An 18,543-nucleotide genomic window follows, 5' to 3' on the forward strand; every position below is an offset into this window, starting at 1 on the left:
CTGGTTTCTGTGCCTTTCTGCTGACGTTTTGCTTTTAAAAAGAAAGTTAAGTAAATAACTTGCTGCTAGACTGGAACACTTATCTGTTAATTACCACTTTATCTAAGCAGTGCAGTTGCAAAAAAGCACATTTAGGTGCTACATGCTAATGTTAGCATTAAGTTTGCAAAATACAGACTACAGCAGATGTCTGAAGTGGTCTCATTTGTTGAAAATACCATTGTAATTGTGTTTTCCATAGTGCAGGGAGAACACTGCACATTATGGCAGAAACTATAAAAGCAAATAGACACTAAAGAATTCATATTTGGCCAGAGAGTCACCAACAGTGCAAGACAATACAACATTATTTTTTTCATCAATACTTAATATCAGAAGTAGTTACGCAGCTGGGAATGTGGCATTTATAGCTTGCCACACAGGATGAGGTCTTGGAAATGGACTGGTTTTGCTGTCTTTTTGCCTGTAGGTGCACAGATCAACTGGCCAGTCAGGAGAATTCTCTCAAAGCATGACCTGTCATGGCAGAAGGTAGTGTGGGGAAATTAAGGTATTCTAGCAACTGACACACATGGAGAAGCACATTCAACAGACACGTAATGCTATACGCATTATTGGCAGGTATACTGAGGATGATTCGGAACCATATGTTCGACCCTAACACCTGGTGAATTTGGATATAACATCTATAAAGCTGGTGTGGAGACCTTAAGAGTCCCTTTCTAAATTGGTGCTACCCAAGGATTCAGTGGCAATTCATGCAGATGAAAAAAGTGATCAGAGAAGTATCTTCAGTCAAGTTTAGTATTGAAGGAGATGGATCTGCCAGTCAGGAAAACTAACTAACTAATAGTGACACAAAGACAAAAGAGACAACAGTTTTGATACAAATGCAGTTTATTTATTTATTTATTTTTAAGAAAACTTGCTTGTAAATATCTTCAGGAAAAAAAAAGAAGTAAAGTCCTATATTTTAAACAGAAGCACCCTGTGTGCAGACAAATTGCTGTTGAAATAACCAGTCTGGCCATTTGCAGCTCATCACGACTGAGAAAGTCTTTAGCCTTCTCCCTTCAAATGCAGTATTTTCTCACTAAGATAGTGATACCTGTTTTGGTTAGAAAAACCTCTTGGGCTTCTAATAGAGTCCTATCAATTTATACTTTGTTTTTTGCAGGAATCATGCTTTTCTACTTATGTTGGATATGCTTTGGAAACAGAGGTAGTTTTTTGTTTAATTGAGTAATTTTCCCTGAATTTTGAGTCCTGCTGCCTGTCCCATGAAGCAGGAATCCTCCAGTGCAAGCAATAATTGCTGCATTGAAAAACAGCCCTGAACTACTGAGGATGAACCAACATCCAACAAAATCCATATTATTTCAAAAATGTTTGGTCTGATTTTTTGAATGTGAGTCAGAACAACCTCAAGGCTGTGTTCAAGGAGATGTTTGACCTTACATAGCTTAAGATATGACAACTCAGCTGCACTTTCCTTATGCGGAAGAGAAATAAAAGACTTCGATGTTTGAAAATGCACTTGTAGCCCAAACTGTGGAATAAAATCCTGCAGGAATTTGGAATGAACTGTAAACTGTAACCTTTTTTTTTTCTTTTTTTCTTTTTTTTTTCCCTTCCAAAGATGAAGAAGTATGGTTCTCCAAATTGTCATTTCTTTTACAACATGTGGCACACACACACACACAAAGAAGTCATTTTCAGAGTTCCAAAGCGCAGAATATATGCTTGTCTGTGATGTCACAACATCATGATGGGCACTAAGTACCTGAATAACTCGGGAAAAGCTCCCAGCTGGCTCAGTGAAAGAACCACCTCCATTGTAAATGTGAATAGGGCACTTAAGTGGCTTATCAGGAGCTCTTTCACTCGCAGGTTGAAGTTGTTGCCCCTCCAAATGCTGTTTGCTGTTTTCTCCTAGCCAAACTCCCTTGGCTGTTGCACTGTAAGTGGCTTTCTAGTTTTAGAGGGATGCCTGAAGTTCATGTTCTCAGTTTTCAGATATAAAGCTTAGTCAAATTACTGACTACTAGAACAACTGAGTAATACAGGGCAAAATAAAAGGAAAATAACATGGAGACAAACTGATACATAATTTCCCACATCAAAACATTTATTGACTCCATATAGTTAGTTGCATTCTTATCTGAAGTTTCTTAATTCCTTTTCCTTCTTTCATTTTTTCTTTCTCTATCCCACTTATTATAGAATTATAGAGCCATAGAATCATGAAGGTTGGAAAAGACCTCCAAGATTTATCAACCTGTCACCAATATTTCCCACTAAACCACATCCCTCAGTACAACATGTAAATATTTCTTGAACACCTCCAGGGACAGTGACTCGAACAACACTTTTGGCTGCCTGTTCCAGCACCTGATCACTCTTCTAGAGAAAAAGTTTTTCCTAATATCCAAATTATAGCTTACAGTGAGATTTTCACTGCAAGCATGAGTGAACCCTCATGAAAATAACAGGATGTTGTTCTGGATTTGTACAGTACAAAGCTGAAAAAAAAAGAGTGAAGAGAAGGCATACCACACTGAAACATTCAAAGCTGAAGAAACATAAGCAAACAAGTTGTACTTGCAGGTGCAGGCACTTAGTGGAATAAATAGAAAGTGACACTCACATCCTGCCATCTTACCTTGTTATCATAAAGCCCAAGAATAGGCTTGCCCACCTGCCACTTGTGGTTCTGTGTGACCATTTTGATATCTTTGGGGTTTTCGGCAGCTAAGAATGAACGTAAGAGTTCTGCCTGTGCAATCTTTTCTGTGTCCTCTGGCAGAAGAGGTGTTTGGCCTTTGGAATGATATGGAATCCACAAGCAAGCTTTATTCACATCTGATTTCCAAAGAAGATATCAAAGTGTCCTAGCTGATCTACTAAGCAAGCAAAGTTCATCTGTCTGAGCCTGCACTGACCCAAGCTGTGAAGCCATTTCTAATTGGCTAACCTATGTTGAGCACGTGTACCTTGTGTTCATTACCCACTATGGACACAACACAGCTGGAGGTCTGCAAATGATTCACCTCTCAAGATTTTTACGCCTTTTCCACCTACAGCCAAACTTGTTGAAAGCTGAAGGCTTAAATCACCTGCTAGAGAAAAGAAAAATTCAAAGTAGAGTTCTTTCTTTGGCAAGAATAAAGGAATAAACAACCCTCCGTAAACAAAACTCAATGAAAATGCTATTGGTTAATTGGTTAATTCTGAAGTTAGGAAGCTGGTTTCAAGTACTGCTCAAGCAAACTCCACCTAAATGTGAACTTGATTCAAAGCCCAAAGAAGTCCAAGAGGGCTTTTCTTCAGTTACGTTTTGGTGACAGTCTTGATATTATATGGTATCTCTGTTATCCCCATGGTTTTATATTTAACTGTGCTCACAGCTAAGGTACAAAGTACCTATCCCAAATGTCTGACAAACAGAACAGGTTAAGTTAATGGGTCAGCAGAGGAGTGGCACTTTGATGTGTTGCTTCTTTATATGACAGCTAGCTTAGTTTCTTATGGCCTCTTTGCCTGCTGCCAGGAGCAGTGAGTGGACCACTTCAACACAGCTGTAAGTTACAGTTCCAAAATGAAATAAGGAACCCCACACTGTGGCAGCACCTGATGTAATCTTCCCTTTGCTTCTGTGCTGATTGGAAGTCAAGGTAAATTCCTGTTGAATGTCCAAGTCCAATCAGCAACTGATAAAAGCTCTTAACAACCTAGATCCTCTGCAAGTAGTTGTGATACCAACCAACATGGTAGTAATTATGTATTGTTTATAATTTCTGGAAATGCATCTATGAATTTGTGTATTTGTGATGTGGCCGTGAGCACCTGTGGCTGTTATTCTGCTTTCCTATTCCTATCTTCTGACCTGACCTTTAACAAAGCAGCAGAGACAAGTTTCCAATGACCTCTGCTCTGAGGAAAAGGACAGGAAAGGGTATAGGTACAGACAGGATCTGTAAGGAGAGATAGTAAGAAATAATTAAATTATTAGCAAAATTTGCAGAACCTACATGATTTTCCAGGGAAAGTTCTTATTACATCTATGCTGCTTTTGAAAGATGTGCTTAGAACCACAACTTTGAAAAAGTCAGACATCAGATCTTAGTGAGGATGGGCAAATAAGAGCCCTTTCTCCTCACTAGCTTAAATTAGACACATTCACTTTGTCCAGCATTGCTTCTTCCCTAGGCTGAGAATTCTGTAATGAATGCAAAGGATAGTAGGCAGTACAGCTGTTTGTAATGGTGTGAGATCTTTTCATTGATCATGGTGAAAGAGAGTACTTGACCCACATCCTAATCTGAAAGCCTCCACTTCCCACTCATATGGCATGATTGAATCATTAAGGTTGGCAAGACCATTGAGATCATCCAGTCCTAGCCATACATGCTGAACAGTGATTAGTTCAAAATACGGATTAGGGTCTGCATGTACATAAGCTTCATTTCTTGAGAAACTTGTTTTTCAAGTATTGTTCTCTGTCCACTTGGAGGCAGGAGATATTTGGTGCGAGTGGCAGGGTGTTCAGCATTTGAGATTGCGGTGTCAGCTCAGTGACAAGGTTTTCAGGGCTTTGTGTCTAGAAAGGCATGAAGACATCACAGCAGTTTTGGGTTGTCGTTTAGCCGAAGGCTGGAATACATCCCCACATGCCGGACCAGGTTGGGTTCCACCACGTAGGCATTCTCCCCCTTCGTGCGCAGCAGTGAGTAGAGGGCAATGTCCTTAGCAAAACCCTGGCGACACTGCAACCCCTTCAAGTAACCTAAGACACGATGGGCAGAAGAAGCAGAGAACAGCATGGCAGGTGTGCAGCACTCTGTGGCCGGCACAACGTTATACAGCACAGGGGCCAGCCGGCGCAGCTCCAGCAGGTAGTGCCGTCCCACCAGCTCTGACAGTGCCATGCTATAGGCAGCAAAGAACAAGATGATGGGCCAATTCAGGCTCGGGCGCCCAGCTGCCCAGGAGTACACACAGTTCAGCACAGGCCCCAGAAACATTCCCAAACCCAGCCACTCGAGGATTCGCATGGGCTCAGGATTGACATACTGCTGAAGCCTCTCAGGATGGTAAAGTTTGAAGTAGAGTGCATCTCTGAGGTATGGTTTGGAGAATCGGGCTAAGAAGAGGTGCTGCAAGACAGAGAATATCTCTTCCTCTGGCACAGCATCATCTTCCACTACCAGGACATATTCTGGGTTATATGCCAAGAGCGACTGCTCAAGGCAGAAGACATAGTCCTGCTTCTCCTTCTCAAAGTGGTTCACTCTAGGGTCAGGGTCCCCCCCAGTTTTGTCACGACTGACCATAGGAAAGAAGCTGCTCAGCAGCTTGACATCCTGATGATGACTGGGGTCAGGCTCCACGTTACAGACGAGGACACGGTGGCTCTGGCAATTTGTCCCACATTGCTGGAGGAGGAGGTGGAAACGGGATGCCACCTGCAAGACATAGTGGAAATCATCCCGCCTCTGCACAGTGATAATGGTGACCAGCAGCAAGGGCCGAAAGGTTTCACTGTTGGAGGCCTTGGAGATATTTGGTATCTGCAGCTTCTCAAAATAATGGAGGGCAGCCTGACCCTCCTGCCGGTTCTGACTCAAGAACTCCTGGCTCATGGGATTCAGGTGCCAGCGCCGCAAATAAAAATAAGAGTAGAGCAGTCGGTGGCAAATCAAAGGAGCCAGCACACCAAATGTCACTACAGTCAGAGTGAGAAAGTGGATGAAAGGACTGGACCAGCGGCACCACCTCCCGTAGAGCTGGCAGGCATAGTGTAACATAGCTGCTGCAGGAGGGCACTCCTATCTCAGGGCACCCAGTGCCTTCCCTCCTTCACTTCCACTGCATCTTCTCTGGGTCTCAAGATACCATTGCATTGGTGGCTGCCAAAGTTTGTCCACACCTGGAGAGGAAGAAGAATGATTGTTAATGAAACAGGAACTATCAGAATGGGAAGACCATGATTTGAGGAAACGGAAAGCTGAGAGTAGGCACCAAGTAGGCCAAAAGAGAAGGCTGCTGAGGGGTCCACTGCAACGGGGGCATCACTGTCACAGGACCATGAAGGAAGATGAACAGAATGCTGTTGATGCCTTTTCAGCACATAGAAGCTCTGATTTGAGTTAGCTAAGATTTTACTGTGTTTGTTACTGTACTTGAAATGCAAAACAAACAAGCAATGTGAGTGCAGAAGTGTGGAGAAATAAATCTTTCTGTTAAAAGCACAGGAATTTCTGTTAATAGCAGAGATGCAGCTATTTGGCCACAGTGACATAATATTTGGGTTGTGACCAAGAACCAAAGCCAGATCTCTGGTATTGTTGCCTAGCACATATTTGAAAGACAAACTTCTACCTCTGTGGAGTGACACATGCTTCCCTTCTGTTGCTTGTACACTTCCAAAAACCTGCATGTGTTTATACTTTACACCAGAGAGTGTGAAGTGAGATAGCAAAAACACCAATTCACTTCACTAGAGGCACGTGTACACTAGGTGTAATGTGTCTCCCTGTCAGATATCTCTTTCTTTCTAGACCCTGTGAAATACACAGCAGCAGTGGAATTAGCAAGATACAATTGAGCCATTTACTCACATTTATAATGTTAGAGGTTATGCCTTTAATTTTAATCTCAGATATTTCTATATATTTATATACACGTATACACATGCTCTAAGCAAGCACTCACCTTCACAGAAATGAGATTTTGCCATATCCAGCTTTCCTGTTCTGCTTCTCTGGGCTGCTATGGACACCAATTCTTGTTGGTAGCTTTCACCAAACTAGGGCATGTAGGCTGTCTATGTATATTCTTTTATGGCAGCAATTTCCCTTTATAACCTACTGTTTGACTTTCCTTTCTACTTGCTATTCCCTGTCCTTGTGAACTGAGCTATTCATGTCCTCCATCTGACTGAATCAGTGGAGAATTTATCCCATTTTTAACCTCCTGCCTTTGCTAAGTTCTATCCAGAGAATGCTGTTCCCAGCCCTTTTTTCTTCTCTGCACTGTTGCTTGAAGTGTCCTGAGGAATGCTGTGTGGATAGGAAGCAACCAGTGCCACAGTGTTTCATTGTGTCTCGGAAGAGCAGCTTGGAAAAAATGACTCAGAGAAAACAGTGAGCAGGGTCTAAATCCAGGACTGTTTCAGAACTGTCTTCACCACTCTATCACATATTTGCTACATTTACTATTATGGGAACTGCTTCCTATTTCCCTGTGGCATCTGATGACCTTGTATGAAGGGTCTTTTACTAAGATGAATGGAAAGTTTATGAGAGTTGCTCCAAATCTTTCTTAGAGAACAGATCCTTTATGCTGTGACAGCTCAGTCTGGGATAGACCTGTGAACCAGTGCTGTGCTATTCTAACGACTCACAAAAATACAAGATTTCAAAGATTTTGCGTAAACAGAGATAACAAATTCGCACACTGATGCATGAGAATTTGCACTGTGTTCCCATAGCTTTCTTTTATTATTTTTTTCCTTATTGCACAACCTTGTTTCACAGACACTATTGCATCAGTGACCTTGTAAAGGCTTTGAAGGTGATGGCTGCATTTCAGCCACCAGATCAAAGCCACTGAGGTTCACAGTATGAAGACCTGAAATTCATCAGATGTAAAGATCTCACCTTTGAACACACTCATTCATCCAAAACTCAGGGCTTTCCCCCTTCTCATTTTCTGCGAACCGGTCACAAACACAATGGGAACACACAAATGTGCAATCATTCTACAACTCCCAACTCACAATGGTGTACTTATGAGCCTCTTTGTGAAGTGAGCAGGACTGTTGTTGCTGTGATTGAATCACGCTCCCACTGTGAAAGTGAGGAAAACAATGGGAAAATACAAGGAGCTGAGGAAGAGCTAGAAGGTAGATTAATCCCCAGGTAGTAAGAAACCAACTTTTATCTGCAGCTAGCTATGATGGAGTTCTGAGCTGCAAGCATCGTGAGGCCACAGCAAGCTCTGCAAGTCCTGGGTTATCCATTCAAGAATTAATAACCTTCACCAAAGTGCTGACCGGTGAGCAGTGGGAACCACTTCTGCGGTACAGCACTGGAGAGGCCGACGCTAGGGCACAGCCTCACTGCAGGAATCACAGCATCACTGCAGGAATCACAGCCTCCCCGCTCCCGCAGCCCCGGCAGTACCAGCCGGATTCCGGCTGCGGGCGTGTGCCATGGCTCCCCCTGCGGGGCTCCGCGCTCACAGCACCGTGCCGTCCCTGGCCCTTTGGGAGCTCAAAATTGAGCACACTGCAAATTGGCCAGCGTTTCTGGCTTAGCCTGGCTGCCGTGCTGAATGCTATCTCACTGCCAGAGGAAAAAGGGCTGCTTTTTCTGGGTACCAGAAGAACCACGGAGCCTAACAACGGCTGTATCAAGGGGGGTTCCATAGTCACTGTCTCTGGAGGCGTTACAGAAATGCGTGCATGTGGCTCTGAGGGACACAGCTCAGTGGGCATGGTGGAGGTGCACTGATGGTTGTCATTGGTGATCTTAGGGGTCTTTTCCAGCCTAAACCATTATGAGAATTTTAGGAAAGGTGGGGGACATTTGCCACCTCTCCACTTTATGTCTGTTAGCACTGAGAACCGAGAGCTCTTGCTTTTACAGAGATAAAAATTGATCTCACAAGCAGAACTTGAGAGCAGAGCTTCTCACTGGGCTGTTTTCAAGACATCAGGATTGTTCTGGCCTTACTGAAGCTACTCTGTTTTCAGAAGCTGTTGGTAATGTAGCAACAATTCGTTTTTCTCCCATCTTGGAGATTCTATTCTCTTCTGAGTATTCATTCACCATTTCTGACTGTGAAGTTTAAGGTGAAAAGAATGAATTAGAGTTGAATTTTATAGTATTTTAAAAGGCAATTGCATGAATCATGGATAATAACTACTTATCAGTCACCTCATAACTAGCAGTGGAGACCATTTCGACAGCGGCTCTATGCAGAACTGAGCAATTGCTTAGACATGCTTGGAAGCCGTGTGAGTACAATACAAAGCTTCGTCTTTTTTCTTTACTTAGATCTTGGTGCAGATTCCCTCTGGGAACACCTGGACCATATCCAAATCCACATCTCTGTCTTCATTAGCCTCTAATTAATTGGCTGAGTTGCACTGATTAGGATAAAGTTACCTCTGCATACATTGAGGAAAAGCAGTAAAATACATAACTTCCTTTCTGAGATGCAGAATACTGTCACCTGTGCCAGGGCTTTAAAGCTGATTTTCTGTCTGCTCCCAACTCCTCTGCAGAGAGGTGTTCTGAGGGCAAGTATTCCTGGAGCAAAGCCTCTCACGTGTCATCGCTGCCAGATTCTAGGAGGCTCCTGGACTGCTGACTCAAGAGAGGCGTCTCCATCCTCCACTGCCTTGTTCATAATGAGGCACAGAGGCCATAAGGTCTTCACTGTGTGAAACAGAGATGGGCTCTTGGAAAAAGTCCTGGGAAGGCATGCTGTGACAGCAAAGAGCCTCCGTGGTGTCAGCAGATGTGTTCACACCAAACTGTAAGTTTGACTTTTTGTTCTTCCTGCATTAGCATCCCAAATTTAAACCTGGAGCAGAAAAGCACCACTGCCCCCCAACTTGGCTTTGTACAGCCAAGCTGCAGCCTCAGGACCAGGTCTCTGTCCAGACTGACTTCCTCTGGAGGAGACAAGAGCTTTGTCCTGAAGGTGGTGGTGGTGGTGGTAGTGCACCAGTCCTTCTGGAGCCTGAGGGAAGCTGATTCAAGCATTACAAAGTTGTCAAGAGACACAGAAATATCATTCTGTTTCATACATGCGTGCTGCCAGCTCACTGTTCTGTAGAGTGAGGTTTCCACCATGATGGGTACAGTTGGACCAGATGGCCAGCTTTTCTCATTTACATGGTACAACAATTCCTTTCCTGTTTTCTGACAATTTTGAGCAAGTGAGATGCCAGATAATGTTTCCACAATGTACTCAGGCTTACAATGAAAACAGCAGCATCATGTAGAAGGCAAGTGTAGAAGGTCAGTGTAATCTGACCATTACATTTACATATAACAGTAGGAGTTAGGCTCCCTAGGAAAGAAAAATCATTCTGACATTCAGAATGTTAATGGAAGGAGCTCAGCGGTTATTCTTAGACTATACTTTATTAACAGGTGCAAATACATCTCCCACAACTTCTGTTTCAAGCACTGCTTATGACAGCTGCCATTATTTTGTTTCTAGGCAAACCTGGAACCAGATAGTGCCAATAGTTGGCCAGATTCACTCATGGCCAGTAGAGCACACAGTCAAATTCATAATGAAGCAGCCATTTGCTATGGCAGTCGCTAAAGGACCTGTTTGCTCTTGTTTCCTGTGACACCATGGATGTCAAATAAACCAGGCTGTTTTGTTACAGTTTCACTGAAAAAGCTCAGGGCTATGGCAGGACCATGGTTGTCACTGATGCACAGGATTTCTCAGTTCTTCCAGGTTTGATGATCTATGTACCAAAGGCATAATATTGCTATGGTGTAACAGGTTGGTGATAGCTAGAACTGTAAGAGAGGTGGCTGGGGAAGTAAAGGAGGTTTGGACATGGTGTCCTGGGGCAGTTACATGTGGTAAGAGGCAGAAATCTAGGGAGCAGCAGGCTGTTTTCACCTGCCATTCCTCAACTTTTCCTGACAAAGGAGTTAGAATTTAAGCATTTCTAAAAGAATGACAATACACAGATATACAGAATCATACAATCATAGAATCATTAAAGTTGGAAAAGTCCTCCAAGATCACCAAGTCCAACCACCAGCCCATCACAACCATGCCCACTAACCTATATCCCTAGATGTCACATCGCCAGGGTTCTCAAACACCTCAGGGGACGGTGACTCCACCACATTCCTGTACAGCCTGTTCAGAAAGCAGCAGTTTATAACCCTGTTAGGAAAACCCAGAAACTGTAGAATTCCATCTTGAATGCATTCCAATAGGTTAGCTTATTCTTCTCCTCAAACTACAGTTAACAAATCATTCATGAATCCTTGGAAATCCAGGGACCACGGTTTGGAAGGTACTGAACTACCAAGCAAAGTATGGGGATGCTGCAAGACACTTTCTCCCCTCTCCTTGAATTAATGAAGTAAAAAGATGCCACTATTAAAACAGGCTGTAAACTGAATGTATTTCAACTGCAGTTATTTCCTCATCTTCTCTTTACCTTCCATCTTCCTTTTCCACACAGAGTCAAAGGGTACCATTCACATTCACAGTCCCTGCTGGCTTTCAGCTGGCTGCTCCCTGCTGTGCAAAGCCACAGGAAAGTGATGTTTTCCTCCACTGCCATCAAGCAGTACTGTCAGTGTTAAGATCAAGTGGGAGTGAAAAGCAGCTTGGAGAAGAGAGTTCTATGAAATAATAGCTCCACACAGAGATTCAAGGCAAGCAGCTTTGCGAAGAGCTGTCTTTTAGAAGATGACAGTGAAGGTTGATGTGACTTTTTTCATTGTTTATGCAATCCGTACCTTTCTTAATCTACTTTTTTAATCTTTTTTTTTTTTTCTGTGCCTGAAGTAAACACACAGACACAAATGTAACAGAATTTGATAATGCTTTGTATAAAAACGGGTGCATATATTCACAGCAATCTGCTTGAAGCCCTCCAAAATCTGAGCAGCAGATTTTTATTTGCATTCACTTCTGCTTTATTATCAAGTTTGCATCCCTATTTGGTAAAAAGAAGTGGTATTAGACAAAGGTGCTGCTAACAATGGCATCAGCTATTGCCCTTTGCTGTCTGCTCTCAGAAGCTCAAAGTCAAGAACTCTGCCTCACTGGAGGTGCTGCAGATCATTTGTATTTTACAGCTTTGTGTCACGATGCTCTGCTAAAATAAGAGCTGACTGCAAGATACTGAAACCAACACAGCAAGAGACAACTTCCACTGTAATGGATCCTCAGCCTACGAACATAAAAGGTAGGAGGGAGGCCATTTTTCCCAGATCTGTCTGGTTTGGACGTCATGATGGCATGTTATGGTTTAATCGTACTGGCAACTCACACAGGTAAGTAATCCGAGGTAGATACTGGAAAAGCAGCTGCTAAATGTGGCATACTTTGGTCAGCACCCTGAGAACCCAGGATCTGCAGCGCAAGGGACGTTGCAGGGTAAAGGGAATGGGTGTGGTGTGGGCTGCTCAGCTTAGAGAGTGGTGCAGCCTTGCTGCTGCTCACTAAGAATGCAAAGAGTAGAACACAGCAATAGGGAAACAGGACATGGCTTTTGCGAGCAAAGGCCTTGGCTGTTAAAGCTGCAGGTTTCCTGTGAGGAATGTTGGAGTACTGTTACACTTCTGTGTAACAATAAAACCACAGAACTGTACCACGTGGCAGCTGCAACGCTCTGATTCTGACCACAGCAGAACTGCTTGGCTATAAGCAGCACTTCTCCTGGGGCATTACCTGTTGGGGTCAATGATGCAGCTGTACCATGAGGGATTTGGAGGCTTCCTCCTTCTCTCCCACGTCTGAAAAGAGCAGTGAGAGTGAGTTCTGGTTCTGGATGACACTGGGGAACCCCAGGGGAAAAAATACATGGGATAAATGCAGTAGCTGAGAAACAGTCTGGGATATGGTTAGTATTGAAAGCAGCAGATTTCACACGTGCAGCTTTCCCAGTCTTTATGCCCTTGCCTACGCCAGCTTAACCTGCTGTGTCCTTATGGCAGCCCATCACTGCATACACAGAGGTTTTCTCAGCAGCAGAGTGAATGCAAGAAGCAAGAAGAAAGCCTGTCTCTCGTTACGTTGAGCAGCACCAGCAGCCGGGCTGCAGCTTCCTCCCCAGACTCACGCTGGTGACTTCAGCCCCTGCACTGCCGAGGTTCCCCCCGCCCTTCGGGAGCGCCCCGGGGTAGCGGCTCTGCCCCCTCGGGGCGGACCGGACAGGACCTCTCCCCGCGCCGAGCCCCCGCCGCCCTCAGGCTGAGGGCGGCACCGATCGCAGGAAGAAAGGAAGGAAGCTGCTTCTTTTTTTCAGGTTCCCGTTTTCCCCCGTTACCGTTCTCATTCACCATGGGAAGCACCATCTCAAGGTCCGGCCGCGCCCCGTCCCCCCGCCGTGCGCTCCACAGGGCAGCGCTGTCCCTTCTGTCCGGCCCCGCTCCGCTCCGTTCGCTGCTCCCTTCGCTCCCCAAAATCACTCTTTTCTTTCCCCTCCCTCTCCGCTCCCTCCCTTCCGGGCCGTGAAGGTGAGATTAAATGATCCGAAAGAGTGCAAGGAGCGTGCGGGAGTAGAAAACGAGAGGGGAGGCGGAGAGCGGATGGAGATCACCCAGCGGTGCCCGAGGAGCAGCGAAGCGTTACCCCGCCCGGTGCCGAAGCTGTGCAGTCCTTCGCCAGGATCTGGGCGCTACCCGGGTACCTATGCTGGGCTGCGCAGCGCCGTTCCTCTCCCCGCTGTCGAAGCCGCGCTGCCCGCCCTGCGCGGGGTCCGCCCCGCGCAGCCCGGCGGGGGCCGCAGTGCGTGGGGGCAGCGGCCGCCCCAGCGCAGCGCAGGAGTGCCTCGCCCCGCGCCGCTCCGCTGTGCCCCCTGAGCTCCCCTGCTGCCCACGCACCTTCCCGCAGTGCCGCCTTAAGCCTTCGTTCTGCCGATTACTCCTCACCGCGGCTAGCTGAGGTGTGCCATTGAGAAAGTTGCCTTTTGCACAGACTCACAGACTCCATCACTTTGTGCCTACATCTCCAGGGGAAAAAAAAAAAAAAAAAGGCAAAAAATAAAAAAGCGCATCTATTTGGACTGAATGATGGCAGGCTGTGGCCTCTCTTACTGCTTGAACAAATGCGAAATGAAAATACTAAAATAAAATTGCACTATCAGCACAACAGTATGTCCTGTTAGGCACAGGCAGAACTTTGCCAAAGCTGGATGCTATGGGCAGAAAGCTCCAGCACGTGTGGCGCTGGTGAGCTGACACGTTGAGCGCGTTCAGTTCTGGGCGCCTCGCTACATGGAAACTCTGGAGTGCATTCAGAGGGCAGTGGAACTGCGAGGGGTCTGGGACACAAGCGTGATGGGGAGCGGCTGAGGAAACTGGGGTTGTGTGGTCTGGGGGGCTCCTGGGAGATTTAATTGTCCTCTACACCTCCTTGAAAGGAGGTTGTGGTGAGGAGGGGGTTGACCTCTGCTCCTGGGTAGCAGTGGCTCATGTTGCACCAGTGGAGGGTCAGTTTGAATATCAGGAAACATTTCTTCCTTGGAAGAGTAGTCAGGCACTGGAACAGGCTGCCCAGGGAGGTGGTGGAGTCAGCAAGGAGAGTCCCAGGAGCTGTTCAAGAACTGTAGAGGTGTGGCACTGAGGGGCGCAGTTAGTGAGCATGGTGAGGGTCAGCTAATGGTTAGAATAGATGATCCTAAACCTTAATGATTCTATGGCTTTATGTTTTGTTATAATTTTAACTTTACAACTTACACTGTTTCCTCTGGTAAACATTATGAAGAAAGTTAGCCTTTGGGCTCTCACTTCGTGTCACTGGCAGACAATTTGGATGAAGGGGCAAAAAGCCAGAGGTACGGCGATGCTCACAGAAGAAAGCATAGTTTGTTTGTTTGTTTGCTTGGTTTTCAAGTGATTTGTTTCCCAGAATCCTTTATTTTCCGCCACCTCTCACTTTTCCTGCCAATTTTGAATGACAGTGATTCATACTCCACCTTCCTCTTACATGTCCTCAGACCTCCAAATACTGATGCTCTTGAAACATTATAGATCCTAGCTCAGAACAGAGGAAGAGGGGTAGAAAAGAGATTATATGTTCATAAGAGGTCTGTTAGTGTCTTTTCCCCTGGATTAGAATTGCAAAATTTGTGAGAAACACAAAATATTTCTGCTCCCTCCTGTGACAGTATGTGTGTGGGAGAGCTGTTGAGTGACATCAGTCAAAACACACATTGTAGTGCACCCAGTGTTAATTCGGGTGGGGTTTCAGATGCCAGAACAGTTTGGTAGCAGTAAGTTAATAAGAATGGGACACAAGGCCTTCTCTGGGGGATGGAAGTTTGGGTAATTGTATTTTTGTATAAAGCCTTTCTTTATAGTCCTCTCTGATGCTAGTTGACACAGCTGATTGCTTCTCATCGAGTGCTTGACAGTCACTCTTCAACACTTACTCCTATGAAACAACTCCTATTACACTTTAAAGATGAAGGGAGAAAAGTCACAGGTAATTCTAGGGCAGCAGCGCATCTGCCATCCCTGACTGCTTGTTGCCATCACAGTGCTCTGTTCCCCGCTGTGTGCTGGCATGAGAGAGGCTGATCTGGCTGAAAAATAAACCTTTTCTTATGATGGATTATTTCTTTCCAGATCACTTTCAGCCCACCCCACCAAATGATTATGTCAGCCTTGCAGGGCAGGCAGGGCTTGGAGAGCAGAAATGAATGTTTGGGAACATGACAGAGCATGCAGTAATTTATATGCAACCTGAGATGCCCTTCTGAAGTTATTCATCTTTATTCATAATAGCAGGACAATCCTTTGAAGTTATAACCAGGAAAAGAGAAAAAAAAAAAACAAAAACAAAACATGTGGTGAGAACTGGGTCCAAGCAGGGGAAGTTCAGAGCAGTCACGGAGGTAAGAGAATTTTCTGTTAAAATAATCTTTTCCATGCCATGCAACTGGCCACTCACAGCATCAAACATTTTGTGCAAGTGGAAGTAGTTATTTTTTGTAGTTTGCTTGAGATCAGGTACAGCTCTTGCTTTTTATAAAACATGCTTGTTAGCAGCTGGATAAGCTAACAGGGTGGTGTCCAGATGCTTGCACAATGTGCTCAGCACTCCCAGCAAACAGCAGAGCAGAAATTCCTGGTCGTAGAGGCAGCTGAACTGAGAACCCTGTTCTCTGATGAATCTGTGTCATTTGTGTCTGGGCATCTCTTTCAAAAACACCTGTAGTACTTGTCTCATCTTCCCTGTGGCCCCACTCCTGGGTTGTGGGTCACTGCTCTGCACAAGATAGCATGAAGTCTAAAGCAACAGCACACTTACATGTGAAACTGACCTCCTTCAACCAGATGCAATGAAACTTAACAAACATTCAAAATGTATTAGGGTCACACAGGTAGCTGTGAAAGGCCAGGAAAAGACAGGCAGACTGAAAGAAAGGAAGAAAGATTTTGTAACCCTAATGTCCTCGGGATAAAATCCAAAGAAAGTGCATTCCAGCCAGAGGAATGAACAGTATGTTTAACATAACATGTTGTGCCAGTATGTGTATAACCTGGTTGGCTGCACAAGGGGTGAAGTTCTGTGGTGCAATGACTACATTACTCATTTACATTTAGCTAACAGGTGACAATAATTACCTGGTTATTCCTGTACCTCCTGACTAGTTATCTTATCTGCTATTCAATTCAACAGCTAAATTTTTTTATTTTTTTTTTTCTCCTTAAAAAAAAAATCCACAAGGTAAATCAAGTAGTAGTTCCTGCTTGTAGTCTGCTTTGTAAGAAGCAGCAGACATTTCTTTTGGCAGTTTTTAATAGAAATTTGATGAATACCGATGAAAACTGAATAATGTACACTAGCTTTCTCTGGTTTTCTTTTAGAGTTAGTGTTGATCTCTAGGGAAACAGAAACTTTTCACAGTCCACCATAGCCTATTGTACACCAGAAACTGTGAGCTTATATGTGAGAGCTTTTGTGTTTGACTTTAGACAATAGTGGTGAGATTAAATGTAGCTGCAAAGCAGACAAATTAGCTGCCTTTGCTGTCCAGGGCACACGAACATTTTCTGAAAAGCCTGGAATCTTTTGATCTTTTGAATGTAAGGGTAAAGCTTTCAAAATAAGGGTGATGAGGCTCTGGCACAGGTTGTCCAGAAAGGTGGTGGATGCCGCATCCCTGAAGATACTCAAGGCCAGGCTAGACAGGGCTCTGAGCACCTGATGGAGCTGTAGCTGTCTCTACTCATTGCAGGGGAGTTGGACTAGATGGCTTCTGAGGGCCCCTTCCATCTCAAATGATTGTATGATTCTTTTCACTGGAGTCTGTACATTCAGTTATCCATTAAGGACTAAGTATTCTTCATACACTTCCCAGGCCTGAGATCTGCTGTACATAATTGCATTTCAGTCTTATTTCTATAACTAATTCATCTTGCATATGAATTTACTGTTTACTGTTATTTACTGTTTTTACTGCTAGTTACTGTTTCTTCTACCTACACTCTACATATCTGAAGATGACAGGAACACAGTTATTGCTAACTGCAATCCCAGCTCTTTTCAGAGACTACTGCATGTCACACACACACACAGCTTTTCTGTGCTTTCTTTGCTTCTCTGATCAAATCACCAATTGGGGCTATTTACAGCAAAATACTGATGGGAGGCAACACCACAAGGTGTTAAATGATGGCAAGATTTCAGGACTACAAGCATGATCGCTTGTAGAGAAATGGATGTATCTTACCAGCTTAATTGTAATGCTCTATGGCCCAATAACTTGGCTGCCAAGCTCCAGCATTTTGAGTCCTGCAGTCCACAAGACACAAAGTTGTCAGTTAAGAAATAGACACGTGGCTCTCCAACTGCTGTTGGAATACATGGGCTTTCAGTTAATTGCTGTGTTTTGCAACATAGAACAGTCTAAAACTGAACATTTTGCAATGCTAAAAACTGGAATGGGGTAAATTGACAAGACACAAGGTTTCCAAACAGACAATTTCTAAACAAGAACTATTCCCCTGGACTGCTGGAAAGACTTTAATTTCTTCTTGCAAAAGGGAATCAAAGTTATTTTGCATGGTTGCTGGGCACACAAAAATTCTATGCCTATGTGAGAAGTGTGGAACACAGATAATTGCTGATGTTCTATTCAATGGCAAATTTCCAGGTGTGCACTTCTGGAACTAGAGTTCTGCTGCTGGGGTGAAATAATCTGAGTAACACTGGAGTGTGGTTTTAACCATACAAAGACTGTCAGGAAAACTGTATCAAATGATGACTATTTTTACACTGCATTAAATCTCTGACAAAGAGCATCATTTGAAATTGAAGTAGTTTTAATTCAGTTTAGATGAATGGTTTTATGGAAGTAAAATAAATAAAATTTAAGCTTTTTTCCCTCTAAATGATAGCATCTCTGTAAGATGTAACAAAGACTAAATGGTTCACCTTTGTACACATTTTTAATTAATACACATAAATTTTCTTGAATGTTCAGACAAGTCTTAGAAACCCAGCTAGAGGTACAAGCCTTACTTGAACTGTGATTGAAAAGTCCATGAATGAGACATGAGTGTCTCTTTGAGGTCCAGAATTATACCTGCTATATTAACCAGAACTCAGCATGAAGCTGAGTGTTTTTTTCTAGAACTTATTTTGTAAATTTCTCTGCTGATAGGAATGAGTATTTGCAGACACATCCTATTTTCCCAATTTTACAGGACAACATGTAGAACTCCCCAAGATCCAACAAATTTTTTAATATCAGCTCTTAAAAATATAAGCACATTTGTTAGTACTGGTAGTAAACAGATGTTTAAGTTG

At 44.0% G+C, this 18,543-nt stretch overlaps 1 protein-coding gene and 1 long non-coding RNA gene across 11 annotated transcripts; one reads left to right on the forward strand and one right to left on the reverse strand.

Moving 5' to 3' along the window:
• Positions 1 to 2,356: 2,356 nt before the first annotated feature.
• PGAP4 (post-GPI attachment to proteins GalNAc transferase 4) lies at positions 2,357 to 13,889 on the reverse strand. Of its 7 annotated transcripts, none has more exons than XM_042822809.1 (3): positions 13,052 to 13,154; positions 10,829 to 10,905; positions 2,357 to 5,929 (listed from the first exon to the last, which is right to left on the reverse strand). In XM_042822809.1, exon 3 carries the CDS (start codon positions 5,805 to 5,807, stop codon positions 4,620 to 4,622), a length of 1,188 nt encoding a protein of 395 aa, XP_042678743.1. In that variant the 5' UTR covers positions 5,808 to 5,929; positions 10,829 to 10,905; positions 13,052 to 13,154; the 3' UTR covers positions 2,357 to 4,619. The 7 variants fall into 7 exon arrangements, with proteins under 7 accessions (XP_042678743.1, XP_042678745.1, XP_042678744.1 ...); XM_042822811.1 differs by having other exon boundaries at positions 13,065 to 13,080; XM_042822810.1 differs by lacking the exons at positions 10,829 to 10,905; positions 13,052 to 13,154 and adding an exon at positions 13,608 to 13,889.
• On the forward strand, positions 3,266 to 13,455 carry LOC122162486. Of its 4 annotated transcripts, none has more exons than XR_006169565.1 (3): positions 3,266 to 3,674; positions 11,859 to 13,085; positions 13,242 to 13,455. It is a non-coding gene; the product is annotated as an uncharacterized LOC122162486 (long non-coding RNA). The 4 variants fall into 4 exon arrangements; XR_006169566.1 differs by having other exon boundaries at positions 3,266 to 3,580; XR_006169568.1 differs by lacking the exon at positions 3,266 to 3,674 and adding an exon at positions 9,186 to 9,546.
• Positions 13,890 to 18,543: the final 4,654 nt, after the last annotated feature.

The sequence above is a fragment of the Centrocercus urophasianus genome, unplaced genomic scaffold, assembly GCF_019232065.1.
Source record: "Centrocercus urophasianus isolate 14NV4802_14NV808 unplaced genomic scaffold, USGS_Curo_1.0 seq_21, whole genome shotgun sequence".
Taxonomy (NCBI): domain Eukaryota; kingdom Metazoa; phylum Chordata; class Aves; order Galliformes; family Phasianidae; genus Centrocercus; species Centrocercus urophasianus.